The following is a 22,067-nucleotide window of genomic DNA, read 5'->3' as shown; positions in this document are numbered from 1 at the left end:
GAATAACATCATTGACAATAGAAAGATAAAAGGTTGGGATATTACAATCTCCCCCCCCCCATATAAAAATTTCGTCCCCGAAATTTGCTTACTTCAAAATAATACTGGATAACGTTGCCTCATCTCTTCCTCTGGTTCCCATGTAGCCTCTTCAATCACATGATTCCTCCAAAGAACTTTAACAAAGCCAATTTCTTTGTTCCTTAGCACCTTAACTTTGCGGTCAATAATTTGAACCAGCATTTCTTCATAGCTCAGATTAGTCAAAAGATCCAATGCTTCGTGTCGAAGAACATGGGATGGATTGGACAAATACTTCCGTAACATTGAAACATGGAAGAAATTGTGAACTCGATCCAAATCCGGTGGCAAAGCCAATCGATACGCTCTTTCACCAATCCTATCCAGAACCTCGAACGGTCCAATATAGCGAGGACTCAACTTACCTTTCTTTCCAAACCTCATAACTCCTTTGAGGGGAGCTATCTTAACGAACACATGGTCACCTACATTGAATTCCAAAGGCCTTCTTCGAACATTTTCATAACTTGTCTGTCGAGATTGAGCCGTCTTCATTCTCTGTCTGATCAGTGCGACCACATCAACCATTTGTTGAACCAACTCGGGTCCCAACATCTTCCTTTTCTCCTACTTCGTCCCAATATAAAGGTGATCTTCAGTTCCTACCATATAATGCTTCATATGGTGCCATGCCAATCGATGACTGGTAGCTGTTATTATATGTGAACTAGACAAGAGGTAACTTCGAATCCCAACTACCAGGAAAGTCAATAGTACAGGTCCTCAACATATCCTCCAAAATTTGTATAACTCTCTCTGAGGATGATAGGCTGTGCTAAAGGCCCACTTTGTACCCAAAGCTCTATGGAGACTCTTTCAAAACTCAGATGTAAACCTTGCATCATGATCTGAAACAATCGACACGGGTATCCCATGAAGTCTTACAATCTCTTGGACATACGTCTCTGCATATTGAGTCATAGAATATTTCGTCTTGACAGGGAGAAAATGTGATGACTTGGTCAATCGATCCAAGATCACCCAAATAGAATTATAGCCCTTCTGGGTTCTTGGCATCCCAACAACAAAATTCATAGTGATGTGTTCCCACTTCCATTGCGGCATAGGTAAGGATTGCAATAAACTCGTCGGTCGTTGGTGCTCAATCTTTACCTGCTGACAAGTTGATAAGTGAAAGAATTGCACTTCATTTTACTGTTAATCCATTTGATCTATGCTGGTTTCGAGCAGATTTATGCTTGGTTTTTGTTGTTTTTGTGTAGTTCAGGGAATATACAATTTTGGGATGTTGGAGAGCAATCAGGGATTTTTTGAGCGTAAATTTGCGAAAGACTAGCGCTGCAGCGCTACAAAATCAGCGCCGCAACGCCAGCATGCCGAAGAACAAGCGCCTATGCGCTAAAGAACAAGCGCCGTGGCGCTAACGCTCACGAACGACGGGCGCCTAGGCGCCACTTACTCAACGCCGCGGCGCTAATGGCGGCGAAACAAGATTAAATGGGCTTCGACTTATGGCCCGGAAGAGGGATATAAAAAGAGAAACGAGGGTTCAGAGAAAGGATGACGCTGTTTTTGGACGAAAATACAGGGAGAAGACTCGGAGCGAAGGCGAGATGAAGGCAAGACACGCGAAGATCAATTACAAAGACGAAGAGCGACGAATCTGGGGACAGAGACGACACTTCCGATTTGTTATCTGTCTTTCGTGTTTATCATTTCTCGTATTTCAATGTCTAAAACTTTGAACATGCGTTGTTTTTATTTCAATTTCGTCATGAACTAACTTCCTAGTCTAGAGAATGACGTAGCTTTGTGGAAACGATAATTTGACTCGGTTATTTGTATGATTGAATTCCTTTCTGTTTAATTGTGTTTCTTTGTATTGAGTTGACTGCAATTTACTGGCCATAAATTGTATGATGTCTGATTAGTTCTACAACTCGGGAGAGGGACTAGGATTATAGATCATTAGAGACACATCGTTGTGTTCTTGGCCATTAAATAATAGGAATTCAGGAATTTTAATTCAACCAGGAAGAATTATTTTAGAAACTTAGTGAAATCATTTCTCTAGATACTTTTTCTCCTTGATATTTTCTTCTATCTGGTATTAAATTAATTATTTGTTTTCAATCTATTTGTTTAAGTAAATCAACCATTCTATCGAATTGTCTAGATAAATTTTGGACTATTTTAATTACAAGCACTGATATACATTTATACATACACTTCTCGTGGGATCGATATCTTTACTCTAACCAGTATTAAAACTTGACACTGTACACTTGCGGTAGTGAAAACACGCAACAAGTTTTTGGCGCCGTTGCCGGGGAGTGTAAAATTTGAATTTATATCAGTATTGTTACCAATTAGTCTAGATTTTAATTTAGAGCTTTTATTTTTATTTTAGTTTATACTGATTGAGTTTTTCATTTTTTTTCTGCTTGACAGTGCATGTTAAGATCGCAAAGCCCTGACTTGCTTATTTTTTATCCGGAGATCGAAAGAACTGCGAGAAGATTAAGAAAAACAAGAAGAGAAAAGATCCAAGCAATGGCTGAACACAGAGAAATGACAGACACATCCCGCCAGAGGCTATACCCATCAGAGATCACTTCAGACTAGTGATCAACAATCATTACTCTGGTATTGCTTGGGGGACCATAAATGCCAACCATTTTGATCTGAAGCCTGCCCTGATCAATATGGTTCAACAAAACCAGTTCGCTGGAACTGCTACTTCAGATCCTCACGTTCATCTGAGAACTTTCTTGTAAATCACAGATACGGTAAAAATTAATAATGTTCCTGACGACATTATTAGATTGCGTTTGTTTCCTTTTTCTCTCAGGGACTAAGCAAGAGGATGGCTCCAATCATTGCCATTGGGGAGCATCACAACGTGGCAAGAGTTGGCGACAAAATTTCTTTCTAAATATTTTCCCCCTGCAAAGTCTGCACAATTAAAGATTGAGATCAGTACTTTCAGGCAAACTGACTTTGAGAAACTTTATGAGGCGTGGGAAAGGTACAAAGAGTTGTTGCAGAGGTGCTCGAATCATGGTTTTGAAGACTGGGTACAGATTGAGCTTTTCTATAATGGGTTGAATGGTCAGACACGGACAACAGTGGACGCAGCAGCAGGTGGCACAATCTTTGCCAAATCTCCTGCTCAAGCCTACGACTTGCTTGAGCAGATGACTATTAATAGCTACCAATGGCCGTCTGAGAGGTTAGGAGTATAGAGGACTGCCGGAGTTTATGCTGTGGATCCTATCACGTCACTCACTGCACAAGTATCAGCATTGACTACACAGATAGCAACCATGAATAAAGTGAGCACATCAAATACTGAGGGACCATCGCCTGTCGTTGAAGAAGCACATTTTCTTGAAGAAGCTCAGTATATCAACAACATAAATGTTGGAGGATTTGGCGGATATCGTGGTAACCCTCCCCCTAATACTTATCATCCTGGGTTGAGAAACCATGAAAATTTTTCTTATGCAAACAATAAGAATGTGTTGAATCCTCCACCGGGGTTCAATACATCAAATGGGGAAGGTAAGCCATCATTTGAGGATTTAGTGGGGATATTTGTTGTTCAATCTGGTAAGAGGATGTCTAGAACTGAGTCTAGACTTGACAACCTTGAGAACACATATGGCGAGTATTGGTGCTACTCTGAAAATCCTCGAGTCACAAGTGGGGCAGATAACGAAGCAACTCACGTCTCAACTGTCAGGCGCAGTCCAAAAGACTGCAGACCCAAATCTGAGAGAAGTGAATGCCATTTTTATACAACATGAAGAATTTGGTGTGATAGGCAGAGAAGGGAAGGAGGTTGAACCCACACATGTTCGGGATGGAAAGCTAATTCCAACCAAAAGAGTCCGAGGTAAGAAATATGAGAGGTATGATTTAAATCAATTCATTGATCTTTCTCTACTTCCCTACCCCCCAGAGATTTTTACAATTACAAGCTGAATTTCAAAAGAAAAAAAGTCTTGAAGATCTCAAGAGCCTACACACTAATAATAAGTTTGCAGTTCAGGTGGAAGGTAAATCTACTGAAGGAACACGGAGAAATCTTTCTCAGAAGTTGCTAGATCCCGGTGAATTTATTATGCCATGTGAAATAGGGATTCAATTGGTGGAAAAAGCTATCTGTGACTCAGGAGCGAGCATAAACATAATGCCACGTTCTCTCTACGAGAAACTTGGGTTGAGCGAAATGAGATCCACAGACATGAGCTTACAGATGGCAGATAAATCTATCAGGACACCGTTGGGTAGTGTAGAAGATGTTGAACTTCGGATCGACAAATTGAAGGTTCTAGCAGAGTTCGTGGTACTCGACATGGGGAATAGTCAGAACGTTCACGTTATTCTAGGACGACCATTATTGGCTGTTGTTGGAGCTATCATTGACGTGAAACGAGGAAAGATGACCATGGAAGTTGAAGGTCAGCTGGTGGAAATAAAGGCATCCAAGAAATCATACGACCCACCATGAATAGACTAGTGATAGTCGGGCTGACGACGTTAAACCAAGTGCTAGTTGGGAGGCAACCCAACCAGTATCACTTATTGCTTTCGTTTTCTCTATTTTATTTTATTTAATTTCAGTAGTATTATTGTTTTTACGTTTTCTTATTTTATTTTATTTTATTTGACATGTGAAGATTAGACATTGATATTTGTTCTCTTTTGCAGGTAAAAAGTTTAGCTGGGCATGGAAAGGAGCTTAATTGGACAAAAAGTCCGAAAAATTCAGCGCCACAAGAATAGCGCCGCAGCGCTAAGGTGTCCGAAAAGCAAGCGCCTAGGCGCCAGGATAACAGCGCCGCGGCACCAGACTTTCGAATTTATTAGCGCCTAGGCGCTAGGCAGACAGCGCTGCAGCGCTAAAGTGCCGTGGGTCTAACGCCGCGACGCCACTTACTAGCGCTGCGGCGCTAGTTTACGAATTATAAAAAAAAAAAAGGGATCCGATTGTTATTTTCAGAAAGCAAAACCAAGTGCCACGGCCCCTATTCCTCTCCACCACCAAAATTTCGCCATTCACCACAAATCTCCCACACATTCAACTTCAAAACACCACATTACACCACACAAATCATCATCATCCCAGACCCACCAAAATTTCCCACTCCTAGCACCTCTTTGGCTCACCGATCTCCAAGAGAAATCTTCAACGAGCCGACACCAGGACCGATTGCAGCATATTTTGGTGACCATATCAGAAGGTAAAAAAATCTTGGGTGTAGTAATTCTTGATTTTAATGATTGCAATGTGAAAGGATTGAGTTTTGAGTCAGTGAGGTTGTTGTGCATATGGTTGGATTGGGAATACTGCATGTTTGAAGGGATTTGTGAGTGTTTGTTTGTGTTGATATTGTGGGTGTTGAATTGTTGAAATATTGTTGGGTGGCTGTTGGTGAAATATTGGTGTTGAGCGAGTTGATATTTGATTACAATATGCCGCCTAAAAAGAAGAATAAGCAGGGTGAGTCTAGAGAGGGCGAGTCGTCTACTGTCACTTTTGACAGACGACGATTCCGGGATGAAAAGGCCGCCGAGAATTATATGAAATTGTTAGAGAAGAGCATGCAGAGGGAGAGGGGTATGGAGCAGTGTCACCCAGATATTATTACGTTGGTTCGAGCTCGAGAAATGAATTGGGGTGAATTTGTTAAACCCCCGGCTGATGCTGTGATGTCCCTTGTGAGAGAATTTTATGCAAATCTGAAGGTTAAGCATAAGGAATTTCACGTGAGGATTCGAGGGCAAAGGTTGCCTTCGACAGCACGACGATCAATTAACTGTATGGGATGCCAGATTATGAGACAGACGGGTACACATTGTTTATGAGAGACCCGTATCCCTATGACACTGTCATCAACACACTTTGTGCACCGGGTACAGTTTGGAAACTCAACAATCAACGAGCCCCGGTCACATTCCCAGCGACGTCACTGAGAAGGGAGGCCTACAACTGGTATCATTTCGTGGCCTCGCGGTTGATGCCATCTGGGTAGGTGTCGGATGTGACGATGAAGAAGGCGGCATTGGTCTTTTGCATCCTCACCGGCAGGACAGTGGACGCAGGCCGAGTTATTATGACATCTATTCTACAGGCTGCTAGGGGTACATCCACTGTCAGCATGCCCCACTCATCGACTATCACCGACCTCTGCCGTGTAGCGGGTGTTACTTGGGATGACAGTGAGACGTTACTACATACAAAAGGCGATATATCACTGTCTGGAGCCCTTCCGAGGGATAGGTGAAGACTAATGGTTACGCATGGTTCAGGAGAGGCCTCAGGCAGTGGTGCCCTGACGCAGCCCGCACCCCAGCAGCCACGTGCACAGACCAACGACCCCCGTATGGATGAAGTAGAGCGAAAGCTAGAGAGATTGTTGAGGATGACGCGCGAGCACCAGGCATACGTTTATGATTATCATCGCGTGTTTTCACAGCATTACCCTCCTACCAGTCCATCTGGTGAGCCATACCCACCACAGCCTACATTAGGACATGAACCTGATGATGAGGAGGCGGAGCCTGAGCTATCAGGCGAGGACAGCGAGTCCTGACGCTCGCTGTGTGAGGTACTTGGTCCCCTATTACTGTACATTGGGGACAATGCACGTATTTAAGTTTGGGGGGGTCGTCTGTCATTACTTCTCATTGTTATTACTTGTCACTTACTCTCATTGTTATTACTTGTCACTTACTCTGTGTTATTTGTGGATTTCAGTTCTCAGTTCTTATTTTTAGATCTTGATCAATTATTCCCAGCATTTTTTTTAAAAAAAAATCATTTATTTATTTTCATTGCATGTTGGAATTGTTAGGACTAGTCATGGATAAGCTATTGTGAGGCCGATGAGGAAAATAAAATCGTGAGTTTGAAGCATGAATGTATTCGTGATTACTTGGGAGTCACATTTTATTACACTGTCATGTTTGTTGATATTGTTGGTGCTCAGAGACTATTTGCGTGCCTGTGATGCCAATTAAACAAGAGAAGTCTGATTTTTAGTAACCCTTGCATGACATTGACTGACACTTTTGCGAACACAGAAATGATCTAGGCATTCTTTCGCAATATCTTTGGGCCTATCTTCTTTGCTCATTATCAATTGTTAGCCCATAGAGCTTCGAATAGATTGAGATGCTTAACTTTTTTTTGTACACCTATATCATATATCATTTTGATTGAAAATTGCATGTGACTGGTTTTCTATTCATTTCACCCTTTCATAGAACATAGTTAAAGGGTGTCGGGGGGCATAATTTCATTCCCAAGCAAAAAGGAGTCTTTCTTTTTTCTTTCCTATGTTTTCCATTTCGCGTTTATTGTTTGTTTAGATTTGTAACTATGTGACTAATCGAAGTGGAAAGGCAATCTAATAATCCTTCATCAGAGGATTATCCAAGCAAGACGCAAGATAAGTTATAGAAAAAAACAAGGAAACAGATAATAAATACAAGGAATTTTGGATTAATTGTATGAGTTGACTAATGGATTGACGGAATCTAGAACTTGTTTGGACACTTTTCGAGGCGAAATACGGATAATATGTGACAAATGAATGATTTAGGCGATCTTTGGAACTGTTCAAGCCTTCGAGCCTACCTAACGAACATGAAATATCCCTAGTGTCCCATTTTGAGCTTACTAAAAATCAAGTGGTGTGTGTCAATGACATACAATTAGCCCCCACTTGTATTTATTCTACATCCCAAAATAACTACCTAATGAAGCTTATACACTTATTGTCCTACCAAAATTTTGAGAGAAATAAGTTCATTGGTGTTGGAATGATTCAAACACTCCTTGAAAAGAAAAAGAGAGAAAATGAACGTACAGAAAAGAGTTCAAAAAGAAGAAAAACGATGAAAAGAATGAATCAAAAGTGGTGAGAAAGAAAGCATTTGGGAAATGAAGGATATGAATGAAAAGAAAACAATAAGTGGATGGTGAGTGAAAAGAAAATGAAAATGAGTGAAATTGATGAAATTCAAATATTTCTCTCAAATTTTGATCTCCTTGTTTTTATTGTATCCATGAGCCGTAGCCTAACGTTACAAGCCTACAAGACCTATTAACCTTGTCACATTTATCCAATATACCAGTGGAGAAAAGTTGTTCAAATCAAGCCTATGGATACCTGATAAACATGGTTAACGAGTAGAGATTTAATCATATGCATGCAAGCATCTCATTGTGTGACTTTCGCTTGGGTATACTTGTGATGAATGTCTTTTGAGCCAAACAATCACCAATAAAGCCCTTTGTGATCTGTGTAAGTAACTGTGTATTTTTATGAAGTGTAAATTGCACCAAACTAAGGACTTCTTAAGTTTATGAGGCGATTGGCATTGTGAATCTATTTGCGCATTCGATGAGGTAGATAAACATTTACATACCACACACGCACGTGACTCTCGAATAAATACGAATCACATGAAAATAAATGAATCTGAGGCCATTATCACTTTTTGCATATCTATGACTATAGTTGTTAGCGTTTATTTCTTGCTTGAGTTTGCATTCCTATTTTTACTTTTATTTTGCTCGGGACTAGCAAAAGTTCAAGTTTGGGGGTTTGATAAGTGCAAGAATTGCACTTAATTTTACTGTTAATCCATTTGATCTATGCTGGTTTCGAGCAGATTTATGCTTGGTTTTGGTTGTTTTTGTGTAGTGCAGGGAATATACAATTTTGGGATGTTGGAGAGCAATCAGGGATGTTTTTGAGCATAAATTTGCGAAAGACTAGCGCTGCCGCGCTACAACATCAGTGCCACAGCGCCAGCATGCCGAAGAACAAGCGCCGTGGAGCTAAGGAACAAGCGCCGTGGCGCTAACGCTCACGAACGACGGGCGCCTAGGCGCCACTTATTCAGCGCCGCGGCGCTAATGGCGGCGAAACATAAATGGGCTTCGACTTACGGCCCGAAAGAGGGATATAAAAAGAGAAACGAGGGTTCAGAGAAAGGAGGACGCCGTTTTTGGACGAAAATACAGGGAGAAGACTCGGAGCGAAGGCGAGACGAAGGCAAGACACGCGAAGATCAATTACAAAGACGAAGAGCGACGAATCTGGGGACAGAGACGACACTTCGGATTTGTTATCTGTCTTTCGTGTTTATCATTTCTCGTATTTCAATGTCTAAAACTTTGAACATGCGTTGTTTTTATTTCAATTTCGTCATGAACTAACTTCCTAGTCTAGAGAATGACGTAGCTTTGTGGAAACGATAATTTGACTCGGTTATTTGTATGATTGAATTCCTTTCTGTTTAATTGTGTTTCTTTGTATTGAGTTGACTGCAATTTACTGGCCATAAATTGTATGATGTCTGATTAGTTCTACAACTCGGAGAGGGACTAGGATTATAGATCATTAGAGACACATCGTTGAATGTTTATATCGTTCGGAAGGCGTATAACTTTAGCGAGGCTTAGGTAAGAACATTGTTTGCCTTTACCAATTAAACGTAGATTTTATTAGGAATAATTGAATCGAAGTTTAATTGGTACAATTTATTCGTCACTTGGGAATTGGTTAAAATAAAATACGTAAGTGTTCTTGGCCATTAAATAATAGGAATTCAGGAATTTAAATTCAACCAGGAAGAATTATTGTAGAAACTTAGTGAAATCATTTCTCTAGATACTTTTTCTCCTTGATATTTTCTTCTATCTGGTATTAGATTAATTATTTGTTTTCAATCTATTTGTTTAAGTAAATCAACCATTCTATCGAATTGTCTAGATAAATTTTGGACTATTTTAATTACAAGCACTGATATACATTTATACATACACTCCTCGTGGGATCGATATCTTTACTCTAACCAGTACTAAAACTTGACACCGTACACTTGCGGTAGTGAAAACACGCAACACAAGTCAAGCATTCAAAAATAAATGATGCTATATCTTTCTTAATACCTGGCCACCAATACAATCGATGAAGATCTTGATACATCATGGTGCCACCAGGATGGACTGAATAAGGTGCAGTATGAGCTTCCGTCAAAACATCACGACGAATAGCATCACCAACAGGAACACAAATACGGCCTTGAAATGTAATCACACCATCACTGTTCAATCCAAACTCAGAATTCCCCTTCTTCTCTGCCTTTTCTCTCAATTCCAACAAAAGAGTATCCAACTGCTGCTCATGCTTAATTATGTCAATCAAAGTCGGTCGAATAACTAAGGCTGAAAGTCGAGCGATCGTACCTTCCTCAACCAAGGCGATCTCACTTCTCTGCAAATCCAACAATAGAGGCTTTTGAATCATAGAACCCAATTGAAGACTTGACTTTCGGCTCAATGCATCAGAAACCACATTCGCTTTTCCTGGATGGTAACTGATAGTGCAATCGTAATCCTTCACAAGTTCTAACAACCTTCTCTGACGCATGTTCAGTTCTTTCTGAGTAAAGAGATACTTAAGACTTTTATGATCTGATAAAATCTCACATTTCACGCCATATAAATAATGTCGCCAGATCTTCAAAGCAAAAACAATGGCTGTCAACTCAAGATCATGAGTCGAATAGTTCTTTTCATAATCCTTCAATTGACGAGAAGCATAAGCAATAACTTTTCCTCGCTGCATCAACACAGCACCGAGACCTTTCTTGGAAGCATCTGTATACACCACAAAGTCTTCAACTCCCTGAGGAAGTGCTAACACTGGAGCTGAAGTCAATTTGTCCTTCAATACTTGAAATGCTTGCTGACATTCATTAGTCCACTCAAAATTAACTGTCTTTCTCGTCAGAGTAGTAAGTGGCAAGGCTATTTTAAAGAAATCAGCAATAAAACGACGATAGTACCCTGCCAACCCAAGGAAACTACGTACCTCAGAAACTATCAAAGGAATAGGCCACTTCTTAACTGCTTTAATCTTAGCCGGATCCACAGCAATTCCTTCCTTGGAAACGATATGACATAAAAATGCAACTTGCTCCAGCCAGAATTCACACTTCTTGAATTTAGCATATAACTGGTTGTCCCTCAACTGCTGTAACACGATCCTCAAATGCTCCCTATGTAGATCTCGAGTCTTTGAATAGATTAAAATATCATCAATGAAGACAATAACAAAACTGTCCAAATATGGCTTGAAAACCCGATTCATAAGATCCATAAATACAGAAGGAGCATTAGTTAATCCAAACGACATAACCAAAAACTCGTAGTGACCATACCTGGTTCGAAAAGCCGTCTTAGGTATGTCACACTCCTTTACTTTCAATTGATGGTACCCTGACCGCAAATCAATCTTAGAAAATACAGTAGCACCTTGCAACTGATCAAAAAGATCATCAATTCTGGGCAGAGGATATTTGTTCTTGATCGTTACTTTGTTGATCTCTCTATAGTCAATACATAGTCTCAAGGGCCCATCTTTCTTCTTCACGAATAATACCGGTGCCCCCCATGGAGATGAACTTGGTCTAATAAATCCATTATCTAATAACTCTTGCAATTGACTCTTAAACTCTTTCATTTCAGTTGGGGCCATTCGATAAGGGGCTTTAGAAATCGGTGTGGTACCTGGTACAATATCTATAACAAATTCCACCTCTCTATCCGGTGGCAACCCCGACACATCATCCGCAAAGACATCAGGATAATCCCTCACAATATCAATGTCACTCACATTCTCACTCCCTTCTCTAGTTATATCCACCACCAATGCTAGAAACCCATGACAACCCTTAACCAACATCCGTTGCATTTGCAAGCAAGAAATAAAAGAAAGGCTAAGCGAAGTACCTGTCCTCGTGAAGACCCTGCTATCACCATGCTTTGAAGGAAAACGTACTGTCTTTGCTACACAATCTATCACAGCTCGATAAGTAGATAACCAATCCATTCCCAAAATAACATCAAACTCTATCATGGGAATGACAATCAGATCAGCATTCAACAATTCCTCATCTACTTGAATAGGGCACGCTCGAATCACACTTGAAGAATAAATATAATCTCCTGAAATGATTGATGAATCAGGATTAATTCCATGCTTGGTCAAAGAGAAAATACGCCCTTGAACTCGGCATTTGCCCGATGATTGAGTGCAATTGATCGCAATGTGCCCCACACCTCCACATCTATAACATTTGTTGCTTCCAACTAGGCACTCTCCTTTATGTGGTTTATGGCATTTAGGGCATAAAGGCTTATCTGATTCAGATGGCATCGCAGGAGCTTTACCACGATATTCTTCCTTTCCTTTCCCCTTGTATCCTCCTTTTCCTCCTTGAACCGAAGCTTGACCCTTTTGGACAAATTGTTGCCTCCTGAATTGTCTTTCTTTATCAATCTCTTTCTCATCATGTTCGGCCATCAATGCTTTCTCAACAATCTCCTTGTAAGAATTATCCTTCGACATTCTAACATCTCTTCGAATCTCCGCCCTCAACCCCCGCATAAAATGCTCGGCTCTATCTTTGTCGTTGCTAGAAATGAAAGGAACAAAAAGACAACCTTCTTCAAACTTCAAGATGTAATCATTCATGCTCATTGTCCCTTGCTTTAGCTCCAAGAATTCTTTCACCTTGCGGGCTTTAACATCGCTAGGAAAGTACTTGTCATAGAACAAATCTTTAAATTCATTCCATTTCAATGTTTGAACATTAATCGCTACCTTGGTTGCTTCCCACCAAATTCTTGCGGTCTTGGTTAAGAGAAACACAGCACAACTCACTCGATCTTTATCATCAAAGTTAAGGTAATCAAAGATCGCCTCGACCACGTTCACCCATTCCATTGCAATCAAAGGGTCCGGATTCCCTACAAATTCGGGTGGATTCATCTTCTTGAATTTATCATAAGCTCCCTCAACAACTCGTTCTTGAACTCGTTGATCACGGCCTTGGCCTCTACCTTGAACCGGTGTTTGCAATCGGAGAAGTTGCTGGATTTGTTCCCCATGCACTTGAGCTTGCTCATGAATTAGCCTACTAAACTCATCAACTACATTAAAAGAAGTACTGTCTCGGTCTTCTCCGGCTCTCCTTCTAGGGGGTACTTCAGTAGCTTTTCTCTTGGGTGGCATTTTCCTATATTGCATCTCAATTTAAAATCATTTTCAAAACATATTACATGTAAAGCTTATCATCATACCAATACATCAATAAGATGCAGAAAGATACATACCGAAGTGTCACAAGCATAGGAAGACATGTGCCAAATCATTGGTCCGAAAAACGTTGCTCTGATACCACTAAATGTAACACCCTTAACCCATGACATTAAATTATAAATGCTATAATGCGGAAGCCTTATAAAATATTTGGAGAAAAGTTATAATTAATAAAATTTGGCAAAGTTTGCACCTAAATATAGATTGACCACAAACCCCAAGCAAACAGAATAAAAATTTCCACAATCAATCTTTCCAAAATACACATAAATCCCATCTCCATAAATACCAAGTGTTTGACAAAAGATGCAACATAATTTTCTTGTTCAAAACATGAACCAAGGTGCAATACTCAAAACCATTTTAACAAAATATAATTCTCCAAGCTTTGGCACACGCACCTTCCATGCCTCGACACTTCCATCGCTATTCCTTTTTATCTGCATCACATGACATAACTGGAATGAGTTTACAAAACTCAGTAAGCGGAACTTTCAATAACAATTACATATACAATAGTGTAAAGAAAGGAATCATTACAATAGAACCATAGGAAATGCCATCGTTCAATGGAATATGTAGATAATAATTATAAGATGGCATTCTATCAACCATTTCTTTCATTTTCCTTGTATGGCATTGATAAGTCATCCGTCGATGGTATACATGTACATTTCAGTAAAATTCAGTCACTGTACATGTTAAATGTTGATCAACGTCCGTTATGTGGGTTTAGAAGTGCTAGAAGCACCACCACTATCATATAACTATCAAGCCATCAAAAGAACCATTGAATCATTGTATCAAACATGTGGTGTGCATGCAATTAGAACTAGCTCTTGTCTTAGCAATTGACATCAAAATTCCTTTCTTTTCTTACAATCAATGAACCATTAAATAACAAGTATATAATCAATGGATTAAAGGAGCTAGGAACAATAAAGACATCATTCATCATACATATAGAATATGAGATGCATTCATGGAAAAATCCCACTTACAACCAATAGAACCTGTTGTGATAGATTCTTGGTACTTGATCCTACAACATAAGATCAAGATTATACCATTAACTTCACATCTTCACCTATAAATTATCATTCAAGCCTAAACCCCCATTCCCTTCACTTCAACCAAATACCCAAAAGATAAATTCCCTTACCTTGATTACTTGCTCTTGAGGATATGAAGATCACACCTCCAACTTGAAGATTCAAACGTTGGAGAGGAAGGAATTGAGAGAAGAAGTGAAGAACCCTAGCTCCCCAAGTCGATGGTTGCAAGAGGGAAGAGAGAAATGACTAACTTATTGGCTTAGAAACTCTTAAAAATATGTTTTCTACGCCAAATACAGGGACCCCGTGCCCCCCTCCGTGTAAAGGTCCGTGTACACTCGGGAAATCACTCATTTTTCATGGCAAGACCTGTACCCCGTGTAGGGGTCCGTGTACCCACTGCCAGGGGCCAAAACTGCAATGGTTCTTGTGAATTAGCCAAAGTGGTAAACATGAAAGTTGTAGTCCTATGTCTTTTCTTGATGCTCCCCAAATTTCAGGTCATTTAGAAGTCTGAGTAAAACGTTATGACCATTCTCCCAACATGTGTCAGTACAGGAACAATGAAACACACGACACACTTCGGGCAACTTTTGGCTCGTCTTCCCTAATGAGTTAAACAAAACTCAAAATAAGTAAGTTATAGCCTTATATCTTATCTTTCTAATGCAATTGGCCTCATGTCATTTGGATCAATATCCCATTCATTATGCTAAAAACCGTAACAAATACCAAAATTTTCATACCGTTTCTACACCTTAATTATTTGGCTCAAACCATCCAAACATCAATCCAACTCCCAACATTATACCTTTACAACAATAACAACTCCTCAAATACACAACCATCAACTTAACCATACCAAAACCACACAATAAATAACCATGAATACAATGCAATAACCATATTGATGCTATAACATGCAATACCAACACTTCCATCAACTATACTCATAAACCATATCAACAACCATGATCATTAATAACTTAACCATATATCCATAACACCAAACCATAGAATAACATCATTGACAATAGAAAGATAAAAGGTTGGGATATTACAATCTCCCCCCCATATAAAAATTTCGTCCCCGAAATTTGCTTACTTCAAAATAATACTGGATAACGTTGCCTCATCTCTTCCTCTGGTTCCCATGTAGCCTCTTCAATCACATGATTCCTCCAAAGAACTTTAACAAAGCCAATTTCTTTGTTCCTTAGCACCTTAACTTTGCGGTCAATAATTTGAACCAGCATTTCTTCATAGCTCAGATTAGTCAAAAGATCCAATGCTTCGTGTCGAAGAACATGGGATGGATTGGACAAATACTTCCGTAACATTGAAACATGGAAGACATTGTGAACTCGATCCAAATCCGGTGGCAAAGCCAATCGATACGCTCTTTCACCAATCCTATCCAGAACCTCGAACGGTCCAATATAGCGAGGACTCAACTTACCTTTCTTTCCAAACCTCATAACTCCTTTGAGGGGAGCTATCTTAACGAACACATGGTCACCTACATTGAATTCCAAAGGCCTTCTTCGAACATTTGCATAACTTGTCTGTCGAGATTGAGCCGTCTTCATTCTTTGTCTGATCAGTGCGACCACATCAACCATTTGTTGAACCAACTCGGGTCCCAACATCTTCCTTTCTCCTACTTCGTCCCAATATAAAGGTGATCTACACTTCCTACCATATAATGCTTCATATGGTGCCATGCCAATCGATGACTGGTAGCTGTTATTATATGTGCACTCGACAAGAGGTAACTTCGAATCCCAACTACCAGGAAAGTCAATAGTACAGGTCCTCAACATATCCTCCAAAATTTGTATAACTCTCTCTGATTGCCCATCGCTCTGAGGATGATAGGCTGTGCTAAAGGCCAACTTTGTACTCAAAGCTCTATGGAGACTCTTCCAAAACTCAGATGTAAACCTTGCATCACGATCTGAAACAATCGACACGGGTATCCCATGAAGTCTTACAATCTCTTGGACATACGTCTTTGCATATTGAGTCATAGAATGTGTCGTCTTGACAGGGAGAAAATTTGATGACTTGGTCAATCGATCCACGATGACCCAAATAGAATTATAGCCGTTCTGAGTTCTTGGCAACCCAACAACAAAATCCATAGTGATGTGTTCCCACTTCCATTGCGGTATAGGTAAGGATTGCAATAAACCCGCCGGTCATTGGTGCTCAATCTTTACCTGCTGACAAGTCAAGCATTCAGAAATAAATGATGCTATATCTTTCTTAATAATTGGCCACCAATACAATCGACGAAGATCTTGATACATCTTGGTGCCACCAGGATGGACTGAATAAGGTGCAGTATGAGCTTCCGTCAAAACATAACGACGAATAGCATCACCAACAGGAACACAAATACGGCCTTGAAATGTAATCACACCATCACTGTTCAATCCAAACTCAGAATTCCCCTTCTTCTTGCCTTTTCTCTCAATTCCAACAAAAGAGTATCCTATGAGTAACCCGTACGACGCCTATGGAAAGCTCGTGAGGGAAAAGGCCCCATAGAGGGAGCCCAAGATCGGGATAGCCTTGGGTCGATCGGGGCAGTGGGCCATATGGGAGATCTACTGGGCCTGTAATGGGTCGTTACAATAAAAGGCGACTTTTATTGTAACGACCCATTACAGGCCCAGTGGACCGGCCATACGGCCCACTGCCCCGATCGACCCAAGGCTATCCCGATCTTGGGCTCCCTATATGGGGTCTTTTCCCTCACGGGCTTTCCATAGGCGTCGTACGGGTTACTCATAGAACTCCTCCAGCCTTTGAACTGGAGTATGTGCCTTCCCAAGATCGAACCTAAGACCACATGGATATATAGGTACTTAGCACAATCCTGGTACCAATTGGGTTAAAGGCTGGAGGAGTTCTATGAGTAACCCGTACGACGCCTATGGAAAGCCCGTGAGGGAAAAGGCCCCATATAGGGAGCCCAAGATCGGGATAGCCTTGGGTTGATCGGGGTAGTGGGCCGTATGGCCGGTCCACTGGGCCTGTAATGGGTCGTTGCAAGAGTTCAAAAATAATAAAACGGTACATTTATTTTTTGGTATTTTTTTTGTTATTTATATTAAGAACTCTTAATGTCGTGCCCCGAAATCGAGCCATGTCACCAGCGTTGTTTTACAATTTAAAATTGTATAACAACAAGATACATAGTACATAAAATAGCCAAAAGCCAGTCTATTACATAAATCATAACATTGTCTTTATCAAACTTGAACGGAATGCGGAAGCGTAAAAAATACTAAAACGAATTAACATGACTGGTCTTATCATGACTTGACATCTTCACCATCCCAGAAGTATTCTTATTCTTCTTCCTCAAATTTGTTCTTTTTTATTATCCGAGGGGAGGAAGTAACGGGTGTTTATTGGGAGAAATACTCAGTAATTGGTATTTGGAAAAATACTCAGTAAATGGAGGCCAATCATGCATAACACTTATTAAGGATACATATAAAAAAATTATTATTATTTCAATAATAAGCATGTTGAATCCAATACAAACAAAATACGAACATAACACTGAAAATAATCTCGTTTTTCCATGGTCTACTGATCAGTCCCCTATATGTTACTCCTCCAAGGGGTGATGCCAAATAAATGCTTATTATATCCCACCGCATCAGGGCTATATCAAATCAAACATCGGAATTTCCTTTGCCATTTCTAACTCGAGTCATTATAGTGCATTTCAAATAATTCAAGCATGCTTCGAATATCATAGCTAATAGAAAATAACAAACAGATTTCAAAAATAGCATATCAAATAGAAACGGATATATTATGCCGATTGAATTTTCGGAATCATATAAAATTGGATTTTTATAAAAATTTTAAGTCTAATTAAATAAATTATAAGTGAAACGTCTGCTACTTAAAATTCTACTGAATATTTTTTTTAAAAAAGCTATGATCGAAAATATACACGCACATAAACATTTAAAATAAGTTAATCATGCGTTTTAAAATTCAACCAACACTGACTAGAAAAAAAAATAACTGTAGTTACACAAAATCTTAAAATGAGACAACAACAAGGAGTTAATGTTTAACCAAAAGAACACCAACGAATATATAAAAAAAAAAAAATCAATCACTAAAGCATAAACGAAAATCATGAACATGTCAAACTACTGTTCAAAGCCCCTGACTCCTAAACATAATATGCGGAAGAATGCAAGGTCATCAGGTTAACATGTGCACCTCCAGCTCCGCCTACTCAGTCCTCAGCGCCTTTAGTTTCCACATCCTCATGATCACCTGCATCAATCACACCTAGTGAGTCTAAACACTCAACACTCCTGAACCGTAATAACAAGTACATATACATATCAAGCAACAATGAAAAATATTGTAATAAACATAAATTTCATTATCTTAAAATGTATAAACATAAGCTTAAACATATTCGTTTCAAATCATGTCATGTCGTATCAACATATACGTGTTCATTATCCTTATTGAATTCAGATCATTAGTTGTGATTTTAGTATCAGCTCTAAGTCGATGGATCCACCTACGTAGAACCGTGGTACCCGACGACGGGGACATCAGTGACAGTTTTACCCGTTCACTGAGCCTTGGCCTTACAGGTTCGTGTTCGTGTTCGTATTAGTCACAACCGACTCACGTTCTTCAAAAACTTATCATCATATCCATCACTTGTAAAACTCATGCATATACATACTTTTTCTTAAAACCAAGCATGCAACGTGTTTCTAACATTAATAACATAAAAATCCATGTTCGATATGCACATATACATTTTAAAAATGCATGAACAATTGTCAGGGCAATGCTAGGACTACTAACTCTCTCACCTGCAAAAATGACATGTTCCCAATCACAATTATCGAACGCCTTACAAACATAATTGTAACCATTTCTTAGATTTAAACTCGAGCTCAAACCTTAACTTCTATAATTAGCTTAAAACTTAGACCGGAGTCCCCATTTTAGTCCAAAGTTAACCAAAGTTAAACCATATTTCAAAATCTCCTAACCAAACCCTTTATGACCCAATTAAACCGCCAAAAACCTTGAAAACATTGACATATCAGCACCCAAAACGAACCATACATGCCAAAATCATTCACTCTCAAGTGCAGGACTAGCGCTGCGGAGCTTGTAAGCACCTATGCGCCATGGATCAGCGCTACGGCGCTACAAGAGCCGAATCTCAAGTGCTGTGGTGCTGAAAGGGCATATTGGCGACGCTAATCCTGTGGGAAAAAACGTCAATTTTCCACCTCAAAGCCAAACCATATACGCTCACCCGGCCTGGACTAGGCTCGAACCAACCCATCCTAGACCACAACCAAACCTTCCTGCACTGCCTTACCATGACCTCAACCCCATGCCCTTGAATACAGATGAAACATCCAAACTCTCCAAAATCGAGCCACAAACACGGGAATCGATCGGTTCTCCCTTAGAAATTGCATCGATCTCAAGAGCAGCACATACACTTCTACATATCTACTATCAGATCACTCCTAAACCTCGAGTCTTGACAACCCCTTCAATATAAGTAAGAAACGTGAGAAACATGACAAGAAAAATGCATATTTTTGTGTAGAATTCAATTAAAACGATGCATAACACTATATCCCAAATATATCATGCAAATATATTGAACACTTAATATGATGAGATCGATGAGAAAAAATATAATTCTACGTGCCCTAATGAAAAAACGTATGAAAAACGATGACCAACGGAGCAAGGGACGAACACCGAAGGACGAGGCGACATTTCTACCGAATTTTCTTGCAAAAAATGTGAATCAAAGCTGCTACCAATTCTGAGAAGAGGGTGGCCTATTGTGTGAGGGAGAGGTTATGGTTTTGGGGGTAGGGTTTGATTTTAGAATAAGTGTATATTGGGCCATAATTAAAATTAATAAGGATATGTAGGAGTCTAGGCCCAGTATATATATTAAAATAGGCCCATTAAGTCAAATAACACACTCGTAAATTTCGTTTAGGCATGTTTTTGAAAATATTACATGTGTAATGCCTCAGATTCAATGAATGTCCTCACTGTACCCAGACGGGTCTTTTCAATGTGCTTATGTCCTCACTCACATGCACCCTAGGAAACTTCCCAAGGGGTCACCCATCTCAGAATTGCTCCAAGTCAAGCACGCTTAAATTTGAAGTTCTTATGTGATGAGCTATCTAAAAGAAGAAACACTTTCTTGATATGAGTAGTATCAATCAAATCTTTTAAGCCCTCTTCAACTACACAGTCTCATACCTGAACAGTTTCGGAATCCCTATCCTTCCGGTGTAAAATCGGTTTATTAATGTTCCCTCCGCCTAAAAGCCTGCCAGGAGCCGCTCATTGTCCGTGCAACCTCATGGCACCAACGATCACTCCCTGCCCTCTTCGGCCCTGAACCTCACATGCCCACCAGTTTCCACATGGTTCGTCCCCGAACCACACAGTACTAGGAGAGGTCGGCTTTGATACCAACTGTAACGCATCAGATTCGACGACTGTCCCAACTGTACCAAGACGGGTGGATCTTTCCAGCGTGCTTATGTCCTCACTCACATGCACCCTAGGTAACTTACCAGGGGATCACCCATCCCAAATCTGTCCCAAGTCAATCCCATTTAACATTGCAGTTCTTATGTGATGAGCTACCGAAAAGAAGATGCACATTTTTTATATGAGTAGTAGTGTAGTACCAATCAAATCTTTTAAACCCTCCTCAACTGCACAGTCTCATACCTGAACAGTTTCAGAATCTTTCTCCTTCAGGTGTAAAATCGGTTCATTCATGTTCCATCCACCTAAAAGCTTGCCATGAGCCGCTCATTGTCAGTGCAACCTCATGGCACCGGCGATCATCCCCCGCCCTCTTCGGCCCTGAGCCTCACAACCTGAACCCTCAAAAAGTCCTCCGCTTTGCTAAAAAATACGGCACAATGCTTAAAAATACCTTAAAAATAACATTTTCTAAAATTCCATAAAAATTCACCTTTTATTAAATAATTAAAAATAATTATTTATTAAAAACATTTTTTCTTAACTGTCTCTATCTCTGTTCCTCGTTCAAGCGTTGAATACAGCTAAAAGCCTAAATAAATTACATCTAGTAATTCATGAAATATAACACATATTCATGTCATAAACATGCATTTAAAAATCATTAAATAAGCATTTTAATAAAACCCTAGATTTGCATACAGTAATGTTATGTCGTTCTAATTTCTATACCTTACAATAATTGTGCAAACTTAATACAAAAGCCCACTTACAGTGTATCAATCTTTAAGACTGCGATAACGAATGCTAATCGAGTTGGAATCGAACTTTGATCGAGACTGCAAGAAAGAAGACTGTTCGATTATTGCTTCGAAAACAGCTACTGCAATGCTTCGAATTTGGCTATTGCAAGGCTTCAAATTTGGACAGGTATTGGTTCGAAATTGGCAGCAACTTGGGGTGGTTTGTGTTTTGATTTCTAAATTGCATACGCTCATCTATTTATAGGCATGGCTGAGTCTTACGGGTTGGCTGGCTTTAACGGCCATCATTTTCTTCAATGTGGTTAAATGACCATAATTCTACCATTTGTTAAGGTGGTCAAAATGCTGATTAAATGGCTCGATTTTGATGGCCATCATTATCCTTCAATGTGGTTAAATGACCATAATTCTACCGGCTGTTACAACTCATTTTAGGTTATCACATACTTCCCTCCTAATTGAGAGAT

The 22,067-nt window shown here is 39.8% G+C and overlaps 2 protein-coding genes across 2 annotated transcripts; both read right to left on the bottom strand.

The window, feature by feature from the left end:
- Window positions 1-7,861: 7,861 nt before the first annotated feature.
- Window positions 7,862-13,145, bottom strand: LOC140835700 (uncharacterized). Its single transcript, XM_073201105.1, has 6 exons — window positions 11,445-13,145; window positions 10,941-11,012; window positions 10,680-10,814; window positions 10,525-10,586; window positions 10,016-10,443; window positions 7,862-7,890 (listed from the first exon to the last, which is right to left on the bottom strand). Exons 1-6 carry the CDS (start codon window positions 13,143-13,145, stop codon window positions 7,862-7,864), a joined length of 2,427 nt encoding a protein of 808 aa, XP_073057206.1.
- Window positions 13,146-15,393: 2,248 nt separating this feature from the next.
- On the bottom strand, window positions 15,394-21,130 carry LOC140835699 (uncharacterized). Its single transcript, XM_073201104.1, has 3 exons — window positions 21,080-21,130; window positions 16,510-16,806; window positions 15,394-16,062 (listed from the first exon to the last, which is right to left on the bottom strand). Exons 1-3 carry the CDS (start codon window positions 21,128-21,130, stop codon window positions 15,394-15,396), a joined length of 1,017 nt encoding a protein of 338 aa, XP_073057205.1.
- Window positions 21,131-22,067: the final 937 nt, after the last annotated feature.

This window comes from Primulina eburnea, chromosome 7, assembly GCF_022965805.1.
Source record: "Primulina eburnea isolate SZY01 chromosome 7, ASM2296580v1, whole genome shotgun sequence".
Classification (NCBI taxonomy): domain Eukaryota; kingdom Viridiplantae; phylum Streptophyta; class Magnoliopsida; order Lamiales; family Gesneriaceae; genus Primulina; species Primulina eburnea.
This window is presented reverse-complemented; position numbering and strand designations above follow the sequence as displayed.

Coding starts and splice junctions, on each gene's coding strand:
- LOC140835700 (XM_073201105.1), bottom strand. CDS start 13,145: ATGCCACCCAAGAGAAAAGCTACTGAAGTACCCCCTAGAAGGAGAGCC. Junction 11,013..11,444: donor ACTATAGAGAGATCAACAAA/GTAACGATCAAG, acceptor ATCGTTTCCAAG/GAAGGAATTGCTGTGGATCC. Junction 7,891..10,015: donor TCGATTGTATTGGTGGCCAG/GTATTAAGAAAG, acceptor TTTCTTTTCAAG/GAGTGTTTGAATCATTCCAA.
- LOC140835699 (XM_073201104.1), bottom strand. CDS start 21,130: ATGAATGAACCGATTTTACACCTGAAGGAGAAAGATTCTGAAACTGTT. Junction 16,807..21,079: donor AAGATTCTGAAACTGTTCAG/GTATGAGACTGT, acceptor AGCTTTCCATAG/GCGTCGTACGGGTTACTCAT. Junction 16,063..16,509: donor AATGCTTGACTTGTCAGCAG/GTAAAGATTGAG, acceptor TGGGATTCGAAG/TTACCTCTTGTCGAGTGCAC.